General features: G+C 32.3%; 1 protein-coding gene across 3 annotated transcripts in view; it reads right to left on the reverse strand.

Annotated features, from left to right (window-relative positions):
• LOC126880490 (protein ECT2) overlaps nucleotides 1-13,485 on the reverse strand; it is a 125,074-nt gene that overhangs the window by 87,947 nt on the left and 23,642 nt on the right. For all 3 annotated transcript variants that reach the window (XM_050644367.1, XM_050644369.1, XM_050644368.1), the window contains 2 exons: nucleotides 12,369-12,500; nucleotides 3,767-4,105 (listed from right to left, as the gene is read on the reverse strand). In XM_050644367.1, coding sequence (XP_050500324.1) covers nucleotides 3,767-4,105; nucleotides 12,369-12,500 — 471 coding nt within the window. The remainder of the gene's footprint in view (nucleotides 1-3,766; nucleotides 4,106-12,368; nucleotides 12,501-13,485) is intronic.

Consider the following 13,485-nt stretch of genomic DNA (forward strand, 5'->3'; position numbering starts at 1 on the left):
AGTTTAATATTTAGAGATATAAAAAAAAAAAAATTTGATTAAATTTTTTTTTTCTCCCAGTAGGAGGAGAATGTGACGTTCCGTCACTTATCTAATTAATTATTAATGGGAACACCTTATTGGATTATTGTTAAAATTATTTTTTTTATAATATTAAAAACCCGTTCGCACAAAATTCCCTTAGCGACGTCATACTGGGTGTATCGTGGCCACATTGATATTTCGTGAGGTTGGTACTGACGCCTGTCGCCAGCTGTCACGAGGTCGGAACGGTGAAGGGAGGCCATTGACTTGGGAGTGTCATGTGAGTGCAGATGGCGGCGTGAATTTCTTTGTAAATTAAATAAGTTATTTCCTGTTGCATAGTTCAATTATTGCTATTGCAAGTTATATTTGTTTTTTTTTGGGTGAATTAAAGTGACGGAATAATGGAACTGTAAGAAAACGGATCTCACGCCGGTATGTTTTTTATAATAGTTTTTAAGATGGTATCATAATGTTGGCAATTATAGTTCTCATTATAGATTTAATTTAAATCAAGTCATCGATTGGTTTTATGTAGAATATTGCAGTTTCTATAATGTATCCAGAAAAGATCTTTAATAATATTCTTAATATGTGGTTATGTTCATCAAAATTTTTCAGTTCTGAAACTTTTTCTGACAAAAAAAAAATTTCTTTGTTTTGAAAAGTTCTTCCTGAAACCTATTAAATTTTACTTCATAGACTTCATAATTCTTTTCCCATATCTAGTATGTTCATATATTTTTACAGTACCTATTTCTTTATACAAAACATGTACAACTTCCTTTGAAAAAAAAACCAAATATATTATTTGTTAAGATAAAAAAAAAAAGACATTCTACATGTAAATTGTAATTCTCCTTGTCTATTCGAATCAAGGCCATATTTGTTAAAAGTCTTATCACAACCCATGGTTAAAATGTCAAGCTAGATAGGTTTTTTGGGTCAATGAAAGGTCGGTTTTTTGGAGTCTTTTAAAAACCTCCTCGTTAACTTGTCTTCTTACTGCTCTTTCAAACCTGTTTTATTAGAAATAAACTGGGAATATTTTTGTTTTTAGCCATTCTGGAGAAATCTCATTACTGATGGTAAACCCTCTCTAACACCGAGAGCAGACACTTCCAACGTTCGATCAATCAGGGAACAAGCCAAAGGATACCGTCTCCCATTTGTTTTTGTATTGATTCATCATCCTGCACCCTCCGAGGGTAGTTTCATTAGCTATTGGGCAGTTGCACCACTTCGGTGATAACTTCGTTCCACGGATTTGGTACCAGACACCAAGGATCGTTGTTGGAACATGTGAAAAGGGGTTTGTTTTGGGGGACATTTGTTCATACCAGTTAAAGACATATTTTTTTTTCTAGTAATATTCAGGACATTTCATACTTTCATAATTTAATTACACATATATGTTTTTCTTTCTCCACAAATTTAAGTACATTTTAGATATAACAGCCATACCTTACAGTTAGTAGTGTTCCCCAAATTTATATAATTCCTGGTAGAAGTTTCGAGCTCGAATATTCTCCACCTACATGTTCTTTTCACTTGGTTTGTATTAATTTTAGACTTGTTTCCTCATTTAATTTAAAAATAATATTAGTTCAATTATTCACCTAAATTTAAAATCATTTAACTTGCTTCATAATTTTCAATTTTTATTAGATTTTTTGGTAAATATTATTTAACTTTCGCTATTAAACTTTTTATATTAAATTCGAATAAATCCCTAGTACCCATCCCCTCAGGAAGGTACTAGTTTTACTTGCTGTTAGTATTTAGAACCACTAGTCAGAAAAGGATCTTTGTATCCAGTACTAAGTTGGTTCATTTAGGGACTTGTTACCCGTCAACTCATTGAGAGTTGTATAATATATATTATATACATTAGGTATTTTCATTGTTCTAATATCAGGTAGTATTCAATTAGGGTGTACGTATTACAATCGTACAAGTGTTATTTGGTGAAGGGTTCATACTAATCTAGGTGTAGTTTGTACTTCCTATATTAGAGGTACTCATTTGTAAAATTTTCTAACCTCATTCACATTATGGTTACATTATTTAATTGTATAAATCTGTAAATGACTTTCACTAGTATCTACCATTTCTTGTCATTTTAGAGTCACATACTAGTCACTTGTTTTAACTCAGAGATTGTGAATATCTAGTAGTTATATTTAATAAATATATACATTTATTGTGAATTTTTTTTAATTCTTTAAATTTATACATTTAATATACTTGTACTACAAATTTAATATACTCTATAGCAGCGTAGGATACCTGGAAGAGTGTTAACCTAGTTAGCCTTCTTCTGGCGCCCAAAAATTTATTCTATTTTCATTATATTATTATATTTACTCTATCTATCTTCTGAACATTATCTTAATATCTTCTTTTCTAGCCATCATTATCATTTCCTTTAATTTATTGTCTGGTCAAAAATAGGCGTGCAAATTGGCAGAATCCTTCCTTGAGTGTCAAGTGGCCATTCTCTTGCATATTTAGCTAGCCATTCAAGTTACATTTATCTATTCATAATTTTTTCATCCCCTTTCTCTATCAAGTATACTGTTTTCATTTGCATAGTTCCATACTAGTACTACTGCAAAGTAGTATTCTAGTTACTTCGGCTTCTTCAACGTAGAAGCCATCCATTTTTGTTCCTTTGGCTACATTAAGTAGGTCTTCTTTTTCCTACGTCTGTTTGGAGTTTATCACTCTCTGTGCATTCACTCCAACAGAAAATCTTCTTCTTTCTTGTTACACCAACTCAAGAATATCCGTCACAAAAAAAATCATAGCATGTGATCTGTCTTTAAAAAGACAACCAAATGCTTATTTTTTTTACTTAGTAACAACATTTTTGTTTATTTTAGTAGTATTTTGTATTTTGACAACGAAACCCGATTTGGGCTTCGAAACGTTAATAAAATCATTTTTTTGGTAAAATTATGGCCTATTTCCCATTAAAAGTAATTGAACATAAGCTAATAACATCTTTTTGAATTTTTTGTTTTTCATGATCCAATGATGAGATCTAATGTCCACTAATCCATTTTTTAGGTGTCTGTAAACATTCACCGTTGGCTTATTTGCCAATATTGTGGTTTCAAATTTTTTTGCATATTCTTTGAATTGTACTATGTTTATTTAATTTAAAACTAAAATAATTCTACCATAGTTTAACAAAAATCACAAAAATGTACTTGAAATGTTGATTTCAAATCATACTTCCCCTTAAGGTTTAAAGATTATAAAGAGAGCTTTTTATAAAATTGCAATTCATTTAGTAGTCTTTTAGAAAAAAATCCCAAAAATAAGGCATTTTTTCGACAAAAAAAATTGCAAATAGGTAACTCAAAAAGTAATCATTTTTCGAAAAATTACCAAGGGAGAAAAAGTTTTTTCGGTGATTCGATGAAATTGTTTTTGGTTATTTGTTAACAATTGCCCGCCCACTTGGAAAAATAAAAAAAAATACTTTTGACCTTAGAAAAATATATACAATCGAGTAAAAAAATGGAGTATTAAAAATGCAAGAAAAATTTAGTCGGTAAATTTCGTTTCTTTTTATGGGTAAAAAGCATATTTTTAGGGGTAGATCGCTCGTCTATAACGGGAAGTTACTTTTTTTTTAAGAGGAAGCTGAACTCACAGCAAAACATGTCAAAAGCAGTGATATGTTTTGTTATTTATTACTTGACAAAATAATTGAAATCAGAGTTAAACTTACCGTTACTATCGTATGTAAGATGTCTACATAGTTCGTTTCTGTTTGCAGCAACTCCAAAAATACTTGATGCCTCTGTGTTAATCCCTTACGTGGAGTGTCGATTACCGGTTCCGTACCATCGATTATCTCCTTATTGGGACTCGTCGTACAATCCAAAAACGACCCAGAGACTGACAACAACCCAGCATCGCTAACCGATGATCTTCGTTTCGTAAGAGCGGGAGATTGGTTATGTACAAGAGACGATAGCAACAGCTTCCGTTTTCTCCGCCTGGCAGCGCTTCCGGGGGTGGCGCTTGAATCCCTTCGACCCGATGGAGACAAAACTTGGTCTAGATACTAAAATTTATATGTTAAGCAAAGTTGTATTTGATAAAAATGACTTCGTAAATTTGTTTTTATATTGACCATTTTTAAATATGATTTTGATTTTTAAACATTAACAAATTGTACGTACATAGTTTTTACGTATTTTTTTTAACCGCATCCCTATTTTATTCATGTTATTTTACCGCAATAAATGACAATTATTTTTGTAATGCAATATGAGTTCCGGAAATACGATATACCAGTGATTCATCATGTCGCATTGATAGAAAATCCAACCAGAATATGCAGACCCGGAGAAAACCGGATATTACTTTTACTGACCATAAATGGGGACACATTCAACAAGCCTTTGTGTCATTTAAAAAAAAAACCCTCAAACCACTTGGAGATAAAAGAAAACGCTGGGTAACAGTAGAAATTTTTAAACTTGTGGAAGAACCAAGAAAACATAAAGCAAAATACCTGAATAAATAAAAAGAAATTCAGGATACATCAGAAAAAAACATTGAGAGGCAAAAGGGAGCTGGCTTTCTGACAGATACAGGGAAATAGAAGATCTGGATAAAAAGTATGATAACTTTAATTTACCAAAAAAAAAAAATTAAGGAGATGACAGGTTCTAGAAATGGTTCACTGGACCAATTACATCCAACAACTACTAATCATGAAAGAGAACTGTCATTGGAAACCACAGAGGATACCGGACCACCAATATTACGAGAATAAGTCATCTATGCCATCAAAAGCATAAAATATGTCAAAGTTATTGGACCAGATGATGTGCCCATCAAATTATTAAAACACATTGATGAAGATATTATTCTTGTAATGGTTGAACTCTTTAATCAAAAGTATCAGGCTACCACAATCCCCCAATCTAAAAAAATCAAAAGTGGAATTAGACAGGAAGACACGTTATCTTCCAAACTCTTTACTGCAGTACTGGAACATGCTTTCAAACAATTGGAGTGGAACGCCAAAGGAATAAATATTGACGGCGAAAAGCTCTCCCACCTACTATTCGGAGGACGACATGGTTCTTATAACAGATAACTTAAAAGAGATTAGAACTTTGCTTACTGAGTTAGATGCCGCCTGTAAGAAAGTTGGTTTAAACATAAATTTTAGAAAGACACATGAAAAACCTATTACCAAGCGAAAATCCAAAAGTCGACTTCAACGAAATATCATTGGTCCATACATATAAATACTTAGGGCATGAAACCCAAATTGTCAGGGATAATCAAACTGCCGAACTACAAAGAATAGGTCTGGATCCCGCATACCAAAAAAAGTTGATTAATAGCAAGCTGAAAATTTGTTAATAGCTTAAGGGCCGGTTGTTCGAACGCTAATCAAGAAGTTGATTATAATTAAGTCCCCTTAACAACCATTAAATAACAACACCCCTCATTCGTACGCCAATCAGTTGATTGTAATCAATTATGTGAATTATCATTATGATAATTAACATAATTGATTGATTAATGAATTATTAATTAACATAACAATTATTAGCACAATTGATTAGTAAATATCATAATTGTAATCAAATATGTTTTCAGCAACCCAAACAAAGTTGACATTGACAGTTGGTGACAGTAATTACAATATTTATAATGGGAAATAAGCCACAATTTTACCAAAAAAAGATTTTATTAACGTTTCGAAGCCCAAATCGGATTTCGCTGTCTAAATACAAAATACTACTAAAATAAACAAAAATGTTGTTGCTAAGTAAAAAAATTCTTCTAATAATTTATTTAATCTGACTCATTTATATTGGCAATTCAGACGTATATTATACATTTTAAAGTAGAAGACTTTAAAATAATATCGTCAATATTTATGAGTTGCAATATTTACAAAATTATTTATAATTTAAACATATTAAAATCAGAATTTGGTATTAGTTTTTTGAAAGTAAATTAAATGTAAGACCAAATACTTACGATGTCGGGATAGTATCACGAGGTTTTTTCCTGGTTTTCCCTCGTGATTTACTATAAAATCTCTAACGCGAGAATTTTACTGTCACCGTTGCATTTGGTTGTCTTTTTAAAGACAGATCACATGCTATGATATTTTTTTGTGACGGATATTCTTGAGTTGGGATTGATTTCATGTAATCGAATGAACTATCTTTTAGTAAAGTCGTCCCAGGAACGCAACTCATAAATATTGACGATATCATTTTAAAGTCTTCTCCTTTAAAATGTATAATATACGTCTGAATTGCCGATATAAATGAATCAGATTAAATAAATTATTAGAAGAATTTTTTTACTTAGCAACAACATTTTTGTTTATTTTAGTAGTATTTTGTATTTTGACAACGAAACCCGATTTGGGCTTCGAAACGTTAATAAAATCTTTTTGGGAAAAATTGTGGTTTATTTCCCATTATAAATAGTTGATTATAAAAATGCCACAAGGAAATAGCTTCAGAACAACATTAATTAAATATTTGATAATGATCAGTTGATTCCATTTTTGATTAGCGTTCGAACAACCGGCCCTTAGGGTGTCTAGTCGAACAAACTTTGATGGACGGGAACACTGGAACAGGGGAAGTTTTAATTGTGGAACAGGTTAAAAATTTGGAACGTCAGATTACGAAAACGTTCCATGTATTTCTTCGGACAGAACTTCCAATTAATTTTTTACCCTTTCATTAAACTCTCATGCAAAAATCAGACTGCTATTTATCATCTGTCATAATTCCTGTCATTTGACATGTTCTACGTGTCGGACTTATTAAAATGCCCAGTTGGTGATAAATACCAGTCTGATTTTTGCATGAGAGTTTAATGAAAGGGTAACAAATCAATTGGAAGTTCTGTCCGACAAAATACATGGAGCGTTTTCGTAGTTTGACGTTCCAAATTTTTAACCTGTTCCATAATTAAAACTTCCCCTGTTACAGTGTTCCCATATATCAAAGTTTGTCCGACTAGACACCTTTAAGCTATTAACAAATTTTCAGCTAGCTATTAATCAACTTTTTTTTGGTACGCGGGATCCAGGCCTAGAAGTATATACAGCCCATACCTTAGTATGGGCCGTAATCAACAGTGGACTCAAACAGGGTGATGCGTTATCTCCACTACTTTTTATCCTTGTATTAGAGAAAGCCAAGAGGTCGGCCGAAATAAAAACAGAACTGCTATCGGTTCAAGGTCCCAAGTTGTTACTAGCATACGCAGATGGCATTGGTCTCGTTGGAGACTCCATCCTATCCACAAAAGCTATTTTCAACAAGGTGGAAGGAGCATCAAGCGAAGTAGGGCTGAGGATTAATGAAGAGAAGACGAAATATATGTGTATAATAGAACGACACGAAGAGACAGGATAGGAAAAAATGTGACGGTCAACACCTTCAATTTCGAAAGAGAACAACGTTTTTAGTATCTGGGGCCGTAATCATAGGTGACATCGATGTTACTGAAGAAATAAAAGACATAATCCAATCAGCAAATCGCTGTCTATTCGCACTGGATAAGCTTATAAAATCAAAAAATCTTACAAGAAGTTCCAAGATCAAAATCTATAAATTCATCATCAGACCTGTGCTAATATATGGATGCGAAACGTGGACTATGACCAAATCAAACGAAGAAAAACTCAGCAAAAATTTTCGGACCTCAGCATTAACACAAACCAGTATAGGATCAGAACCAACATCGAATTAAAAGCACTCTACAATGACACCGATATTGTCCAAGAAATTAAATCACAGCGACTAAGATGGGCAGGCCACGTGCGCAGACTTCATAACGAGAGACTTGTAAGACTGTTATGGGAGGAGATTCCTACAGACAAAAGACCACTCGGACGTCCCAGAATGCGATGGAGAGATAACAATCAATCAGATCTCCGAAAAATGAACATTCCATTTGACCCTAGGTTGATGGAAGACCGAACAAATTGGAAGAAAGTTGTACAGTCAGCCAGGACCCACCCAGGGTTGTAGCGCTACGTGATGATGATGATTACTTGGACTGGCTCTCAGAGACAGGGTTAGAAACGAGGAAATCAGAAGGACAGACGTCACAAATGTCATAGAGCGAATAGTCAGAATGAAGGACGGGATATGGACCCAAAAAATTAGTGTGGAGACCACGGGCAGATCGGAGAAGTAGAGGTAGACGACCTACGCGATGAACAGACGACGTCAAAAGAGTTGCTGGGAATTGGTTGCAGGAAGCCCAAGAGCGACAGAACTGGAAGAAATTAGGGGAAGCCTATGTTCAACTTTGGATGCAAAAGGCTGGATGAATTATGCAACCTCAACTCATGTACCCAATTTTTAAAAACACAAATCCTCCGAATTATATTTTGCATAGACTTTACTCGATACATTTTTTGGCTGAGCCGTGTACACCACCGTGAAAACAGGTGACTGAAAGGTAAGACTGAAGTTGGAGGCCAGAAAGATAAAATGTTGGGGCGTGAATGGTGCCGAATATCCAACTAGTAATAACACTAGAGGTACCACAAATCAGATCGTGAATGGCCTGCCTAAGACATAAGTAAGAATCAGTCGCAACTCTGTGAACTAATTTTTATTACTAATAGGGAGTGAAATTTATTTCAGTAGAATTTGAATAGTTTCGGATTTAAGCATGAAGGGGGGAAGAAAGGAGACGGTTTTGGTTAGTGTGGGAATCAATGCAGTTAGTCGATTTTAACATCAGGACCTAAACGGACGTGTTATTTGGGATAATAGGAAAATACTCAACTTAGACGCTTTAAGACGGGTGTTATGACAAGCCGGTTATAATATTGATTAGACGCAATTATTTCCGAATAAATCTATTTTTGTAAGAATAAGAACACGTAAATTTTGGTCGCAATTACACAAACACTTTTACATTTCGTCAATTTAATAGTATCTATAATTTTAGTTGTCTATTTTATTATTTAAAACTGTTAAACATCACACGGACTTTTATTACGATTGTCTTTAACGAATCCTACAGTAGTATTATAATTGGCAAACGTAGACCAAACCAAAAACATTAAGACACGTATTGAAATATGTAGCATGTGCATCATTCATTACTATAAAACAGTTTCAGCCCTGTGATTGATGAGCGAAGTTATCTTTAACGTAAAGTTATCCTGTAGTTAAGTTATAATCCTCGAATTGGTGTGATGTATCATATTTAACTTAACTACTTGACAGTTCTTGAGTTATCTGATATATCAACTGTCACTTTATAACGAGACGTTACACCTCAAGTTATGAGATAACTCTGTAGTTATGTAAAGTTAGGTTTCTCTTTTGACTTGTTTTTAGATAGAAATCAAGTGAATATTCAACGAAGAACGCTGCTTCAGGTTGCCCTAGGATTTTGTGCAGCATGTTATTAATTTAATATCAAATATAAAGCAGTACAAAATTAAAAATATCCAAAAAATAGACCTCAAATAACAATTAAAAGCACGTAGGTATTAATAAGATTAAAACAATAATTAACAATAAAAAGTAAAGCTAATAATTTAAGAATAGAAGGGTAATAAAATTTTAAAAATCACAGGTACAAAAATCAAATCGAGATATAATTGTTGAATATAAGTTGAAATTTATAAACATATGCAGTGTAGCCAGAGAAATTTCTGTAAATGCACTGGAATGACTGAAATAGTGACACAAAATGTACTAAACCAACACATTTTGTAGAAAAACTTAAAACGTCGTTTAATGTTATTTGAAGCAAATTTCTTATATCACAAAATTTGAGGTTTTTATATTAAGATATTTTAGTATCAAAAGTTTGGTTGTTAATTGTATCAAATTGGTACAATTGTACCAACTCTGGCAACGCTGCTTTTATGGTTATCTTCCCATCCTGTCAAGCCTGTGCCATGTTCCGATCAATCTCTCGCACTCACTACAACTTGTACTATTTTTACATAAGGTTCTCTTTGTTACTTCAAACTTTGTTACTCAAATCTTATTTCTCTCTTTTAACGTCGAAGAAATAACTATCTCATAACGGTGATGGATACATCACACCGAATTTACGTAAATAGTTATGGGCATCGTTATCCCTGAGAATTATCTTAACTTTAACTCAAACGTTAAAGATAACTTTCAGTCATCCATCACAGGGCTGATTGTCAGATAAAATCGTCGAATAGTTGTTTATTTAGAATACATTCAGTATTGTTTTAATAAAAATGAATATTATAAGTGCCGTGAAAATGGGACACTAAGTTAGTCCAGGAACCAAAGCTTTTCACCGCGCAATTTTTACAGAATGGATCAATTTGCTTGAAAATTTGAGAATAAGTAGTGGATAGTCCATGGGTCAAAATCTATATGATGCCGACAGGCGCTTTTACCATGGGGGTGGTTGCCACCCCATCTCGGGGGTGGAAATGTTTTATTATATTTTGACCGCAAAATTAATAAAAACATTCATTCTAAGCAAAAAATTTTCTATACATTTTTTTGATAAAATTAATAGTTTTTGATTTATTCGCTATCAAAAGTGTTAAATTTATATCTAAAAAATCAATGTTTGTCGATGGTATACTCATTTACGATTCACTTAATTTTTGCCGTAGAACAAGTTATATCAAACCAAGTTCTTGGGAATTAAATTACCTACAATTTCATATATAAACATTTTTTCGTATCTCTGATGCTAATCTTTATATTCTGAAGAAAATGTCATTTTTTACTAAATTGCAAACATTCGTTATTCGCTTTAAAGTTCAGTTTTTTTAAGACTAATCATTCTAAGCCAGTCAAACTTCTAGTATGTATTAATAATACATAAATAAAGAAGAATAAATAAGACCAATGACTAAAAGCACCGCTAACTTACATTATTATGCTTCCAATTGGATTTCTCCTTTTTTTTTTCAAAAAAATATATTGACTTTTTAACCGAAACTTTTTTATTTTTTATCTTAGAAAGTTTGTTAAAAAAGAATTTTGTAGGTATTTACAAGATCTATAAGGCTGTTAATATTAAATATTTTTAAAATTCTCAGTCACAAAATGAAGTGGCATTGAAAGGGTTGGTAAAGGTTGTTTTTGCATGATATTACAAGTTTTAATTGTCAATAGCTCACTCAACTTCTGCCGTAAAAAAATTTTACAAATCAAGTTCTTGGGAATTAAATAAGCTACAATTTCATATTTAAATATTTTTTCGTATCTCTGATGCTAATCTTTCTATTCTGAAGAAAAGGGCATTTTTTACCAAACTACAAAAACTCGTTATTCGCTTTTACCTCCATTTTTTTAAAAACTAATCATTCTAAGCGGATCAAACTTCTAGAACCTATTAACAATACACAAATCAAGAAAACCAAATCAGGTCAATGAGAAATTTTAATTAGGGTGGTGATTAGGGGGTTGTTTACGATCACCTTTTTGCTGAAAAAAAAAATAGGGACTGACATTCTTTTCATGATAAGTCACTTAATTTGTTTAGCTAGATTTTTTTTATTTATGGAGACATGTATATATTTTTAAATAGGTACTTTAAATTAGTTTCAACAAGTTATCCTCGAAAAATGCATAGTTTTCCCGTCCTTTGACTTTGAAACTACAATATTTAGCATTTGACGAAGAAGAGCCAATATATAATGAAGTATAGCTCGATCACTATTGGTCTTAAGAAAATAAAAAAAAAGGTTTTGTTTATTTTTTCAAAAGGTACATTGTTGTTAAGTAAAGTTGTTTTGATAAAACGAAAACTTTTTGAGTTATTAGCAGAAAAATGATTAAAAACATTGATTTTTTCGATATAAAACTAACACTTTCGATAACGAATAAATCGAAAACTATTAATTTTATCAAAAAAATGTATAAAACGTTTTTTGCTTATAATGAATGTTTTGACCAATTCTTGCGGACAAAATATAATAAAAATTTCCACCCCCGAGATGGGGTGGCAACCAGCCCCATGGTAAAAGCTCCTTTTGGCATGATCCTTGGACTCTCCACTACTTATTCTCAAATTTTCAAGCAAATCGATCCATTCTGTAAAAATTGCGAGGTTTTGTCCTATTTTAAGCTTCATTACTTGGACTAAGTGCACAATCCCGTGAAATTATACACAATGTTTTAAAATTTACGCAGAAGGAAATTTTACTGTGAAACGGGTAACTAAAAATCCGAAAAACCTTTGAAACTAGATTGAGCTGACAACGTCGCGTAACCAAAGTTTTCGATCGGTTTGACCTTGGCGATGTAAGATATTGCTGTCGACTTGTACCTAGGTAAAGACAGTAAATCTATAATACTTACATCATCAAATAGATAATCTTTCTCCGGCAAGCTCGTTTCTTTCTGCACCGAGGTCCAGAACCACTCCGCCTTTACGATCCAAACCTTCGAAGGAGCCTCGGGTCGTTCCGTCACTGTAGACTCGTCCACCACCTAAATTATGGGAAAATTAGAACGTTAAAGAATCTATCGTTTCAGTAACCATTATCGAATTATTTGAAAGTGATGAAATTAATTGTGTATTCTCAAAATCTACGGTTTCAAAAAGCACATACATAAACGTGATATTTTAAGGAAAATTAAAAAAGCAAATATTAAAGCTCAGGTCTGAGGATGCTCTTTGAACGATCATACAGAATTGTGCATTTTGTATTATTAATTATTGAATACAGAATTCTGATGACAATAGAAACTTTCTTCATTCAAATGGTAAAATAATTATTATAAAATATGATATAACGTTTACCCTTTATCCGCAAACTGAACGTTAACTGAACGTTCATATTCAGTATGTCTGCGTAACATGGAACCATATGGAAAACTTTGTTATTATTAATTTTAGGAAAAAAAAGTTATTCATAATAATCTCTGCATGGTCTAAAATTTAAAATGCACATCAGATATAAAATTTTATCAATTCTTTGCTTTTGCTCAAGAGTAAAGTACCTTTATACTTGACAATTACATCCTTCCAATTGAAAAACAAAATGTTTCCAAAATTTTCCCAAATTACCGATAGTCATCAGTTTCATTTATTACAAAAATGATAACTCTTCCGTTCCGATAAAAAATAAGAAAATTTTCACAAAAGAAAATACATTAAAAATCTAATGAACATTGAAAAGTTATAACCTTTTTTCTATCGGAACGAAAGAGTTATTATGTTTGTAATAAATAAAAATTATTTTCGGTATCGGTATAAATGTAATAAATTTGAGAAAAAGTTTTTTTTTTTTCAATTAGAAGGGTGTATTTGCATATACAGTGCTCAACAGGCGATAAGGATCACCTTAATAATTGGTCATTTTTAATGTCTCGAATTTCCTAAACCCGTTGTCCGATTTAAGTACTTTTAATATGTTATAGCCTTATTCTTTAACAATATCGCTGTAATGATATCGTTGCTAATAGACAAGTA

The sequence above is a fragment of the Diabrotica virgifera genome, chromosome 2 (genome assembly GCF_917563875.1).
Source record: "Diabrotica virgifera virgifera chromosome 2, PGI_DIABVI_V3a".
In the NCBI taxonomy this organism is placed as follows: Eukaryota; Metazoa; Arthropoda; class Insecta; order Coleoptera; family Chrysomelidae; genus Diabrotica; species Diabrotica virgifera.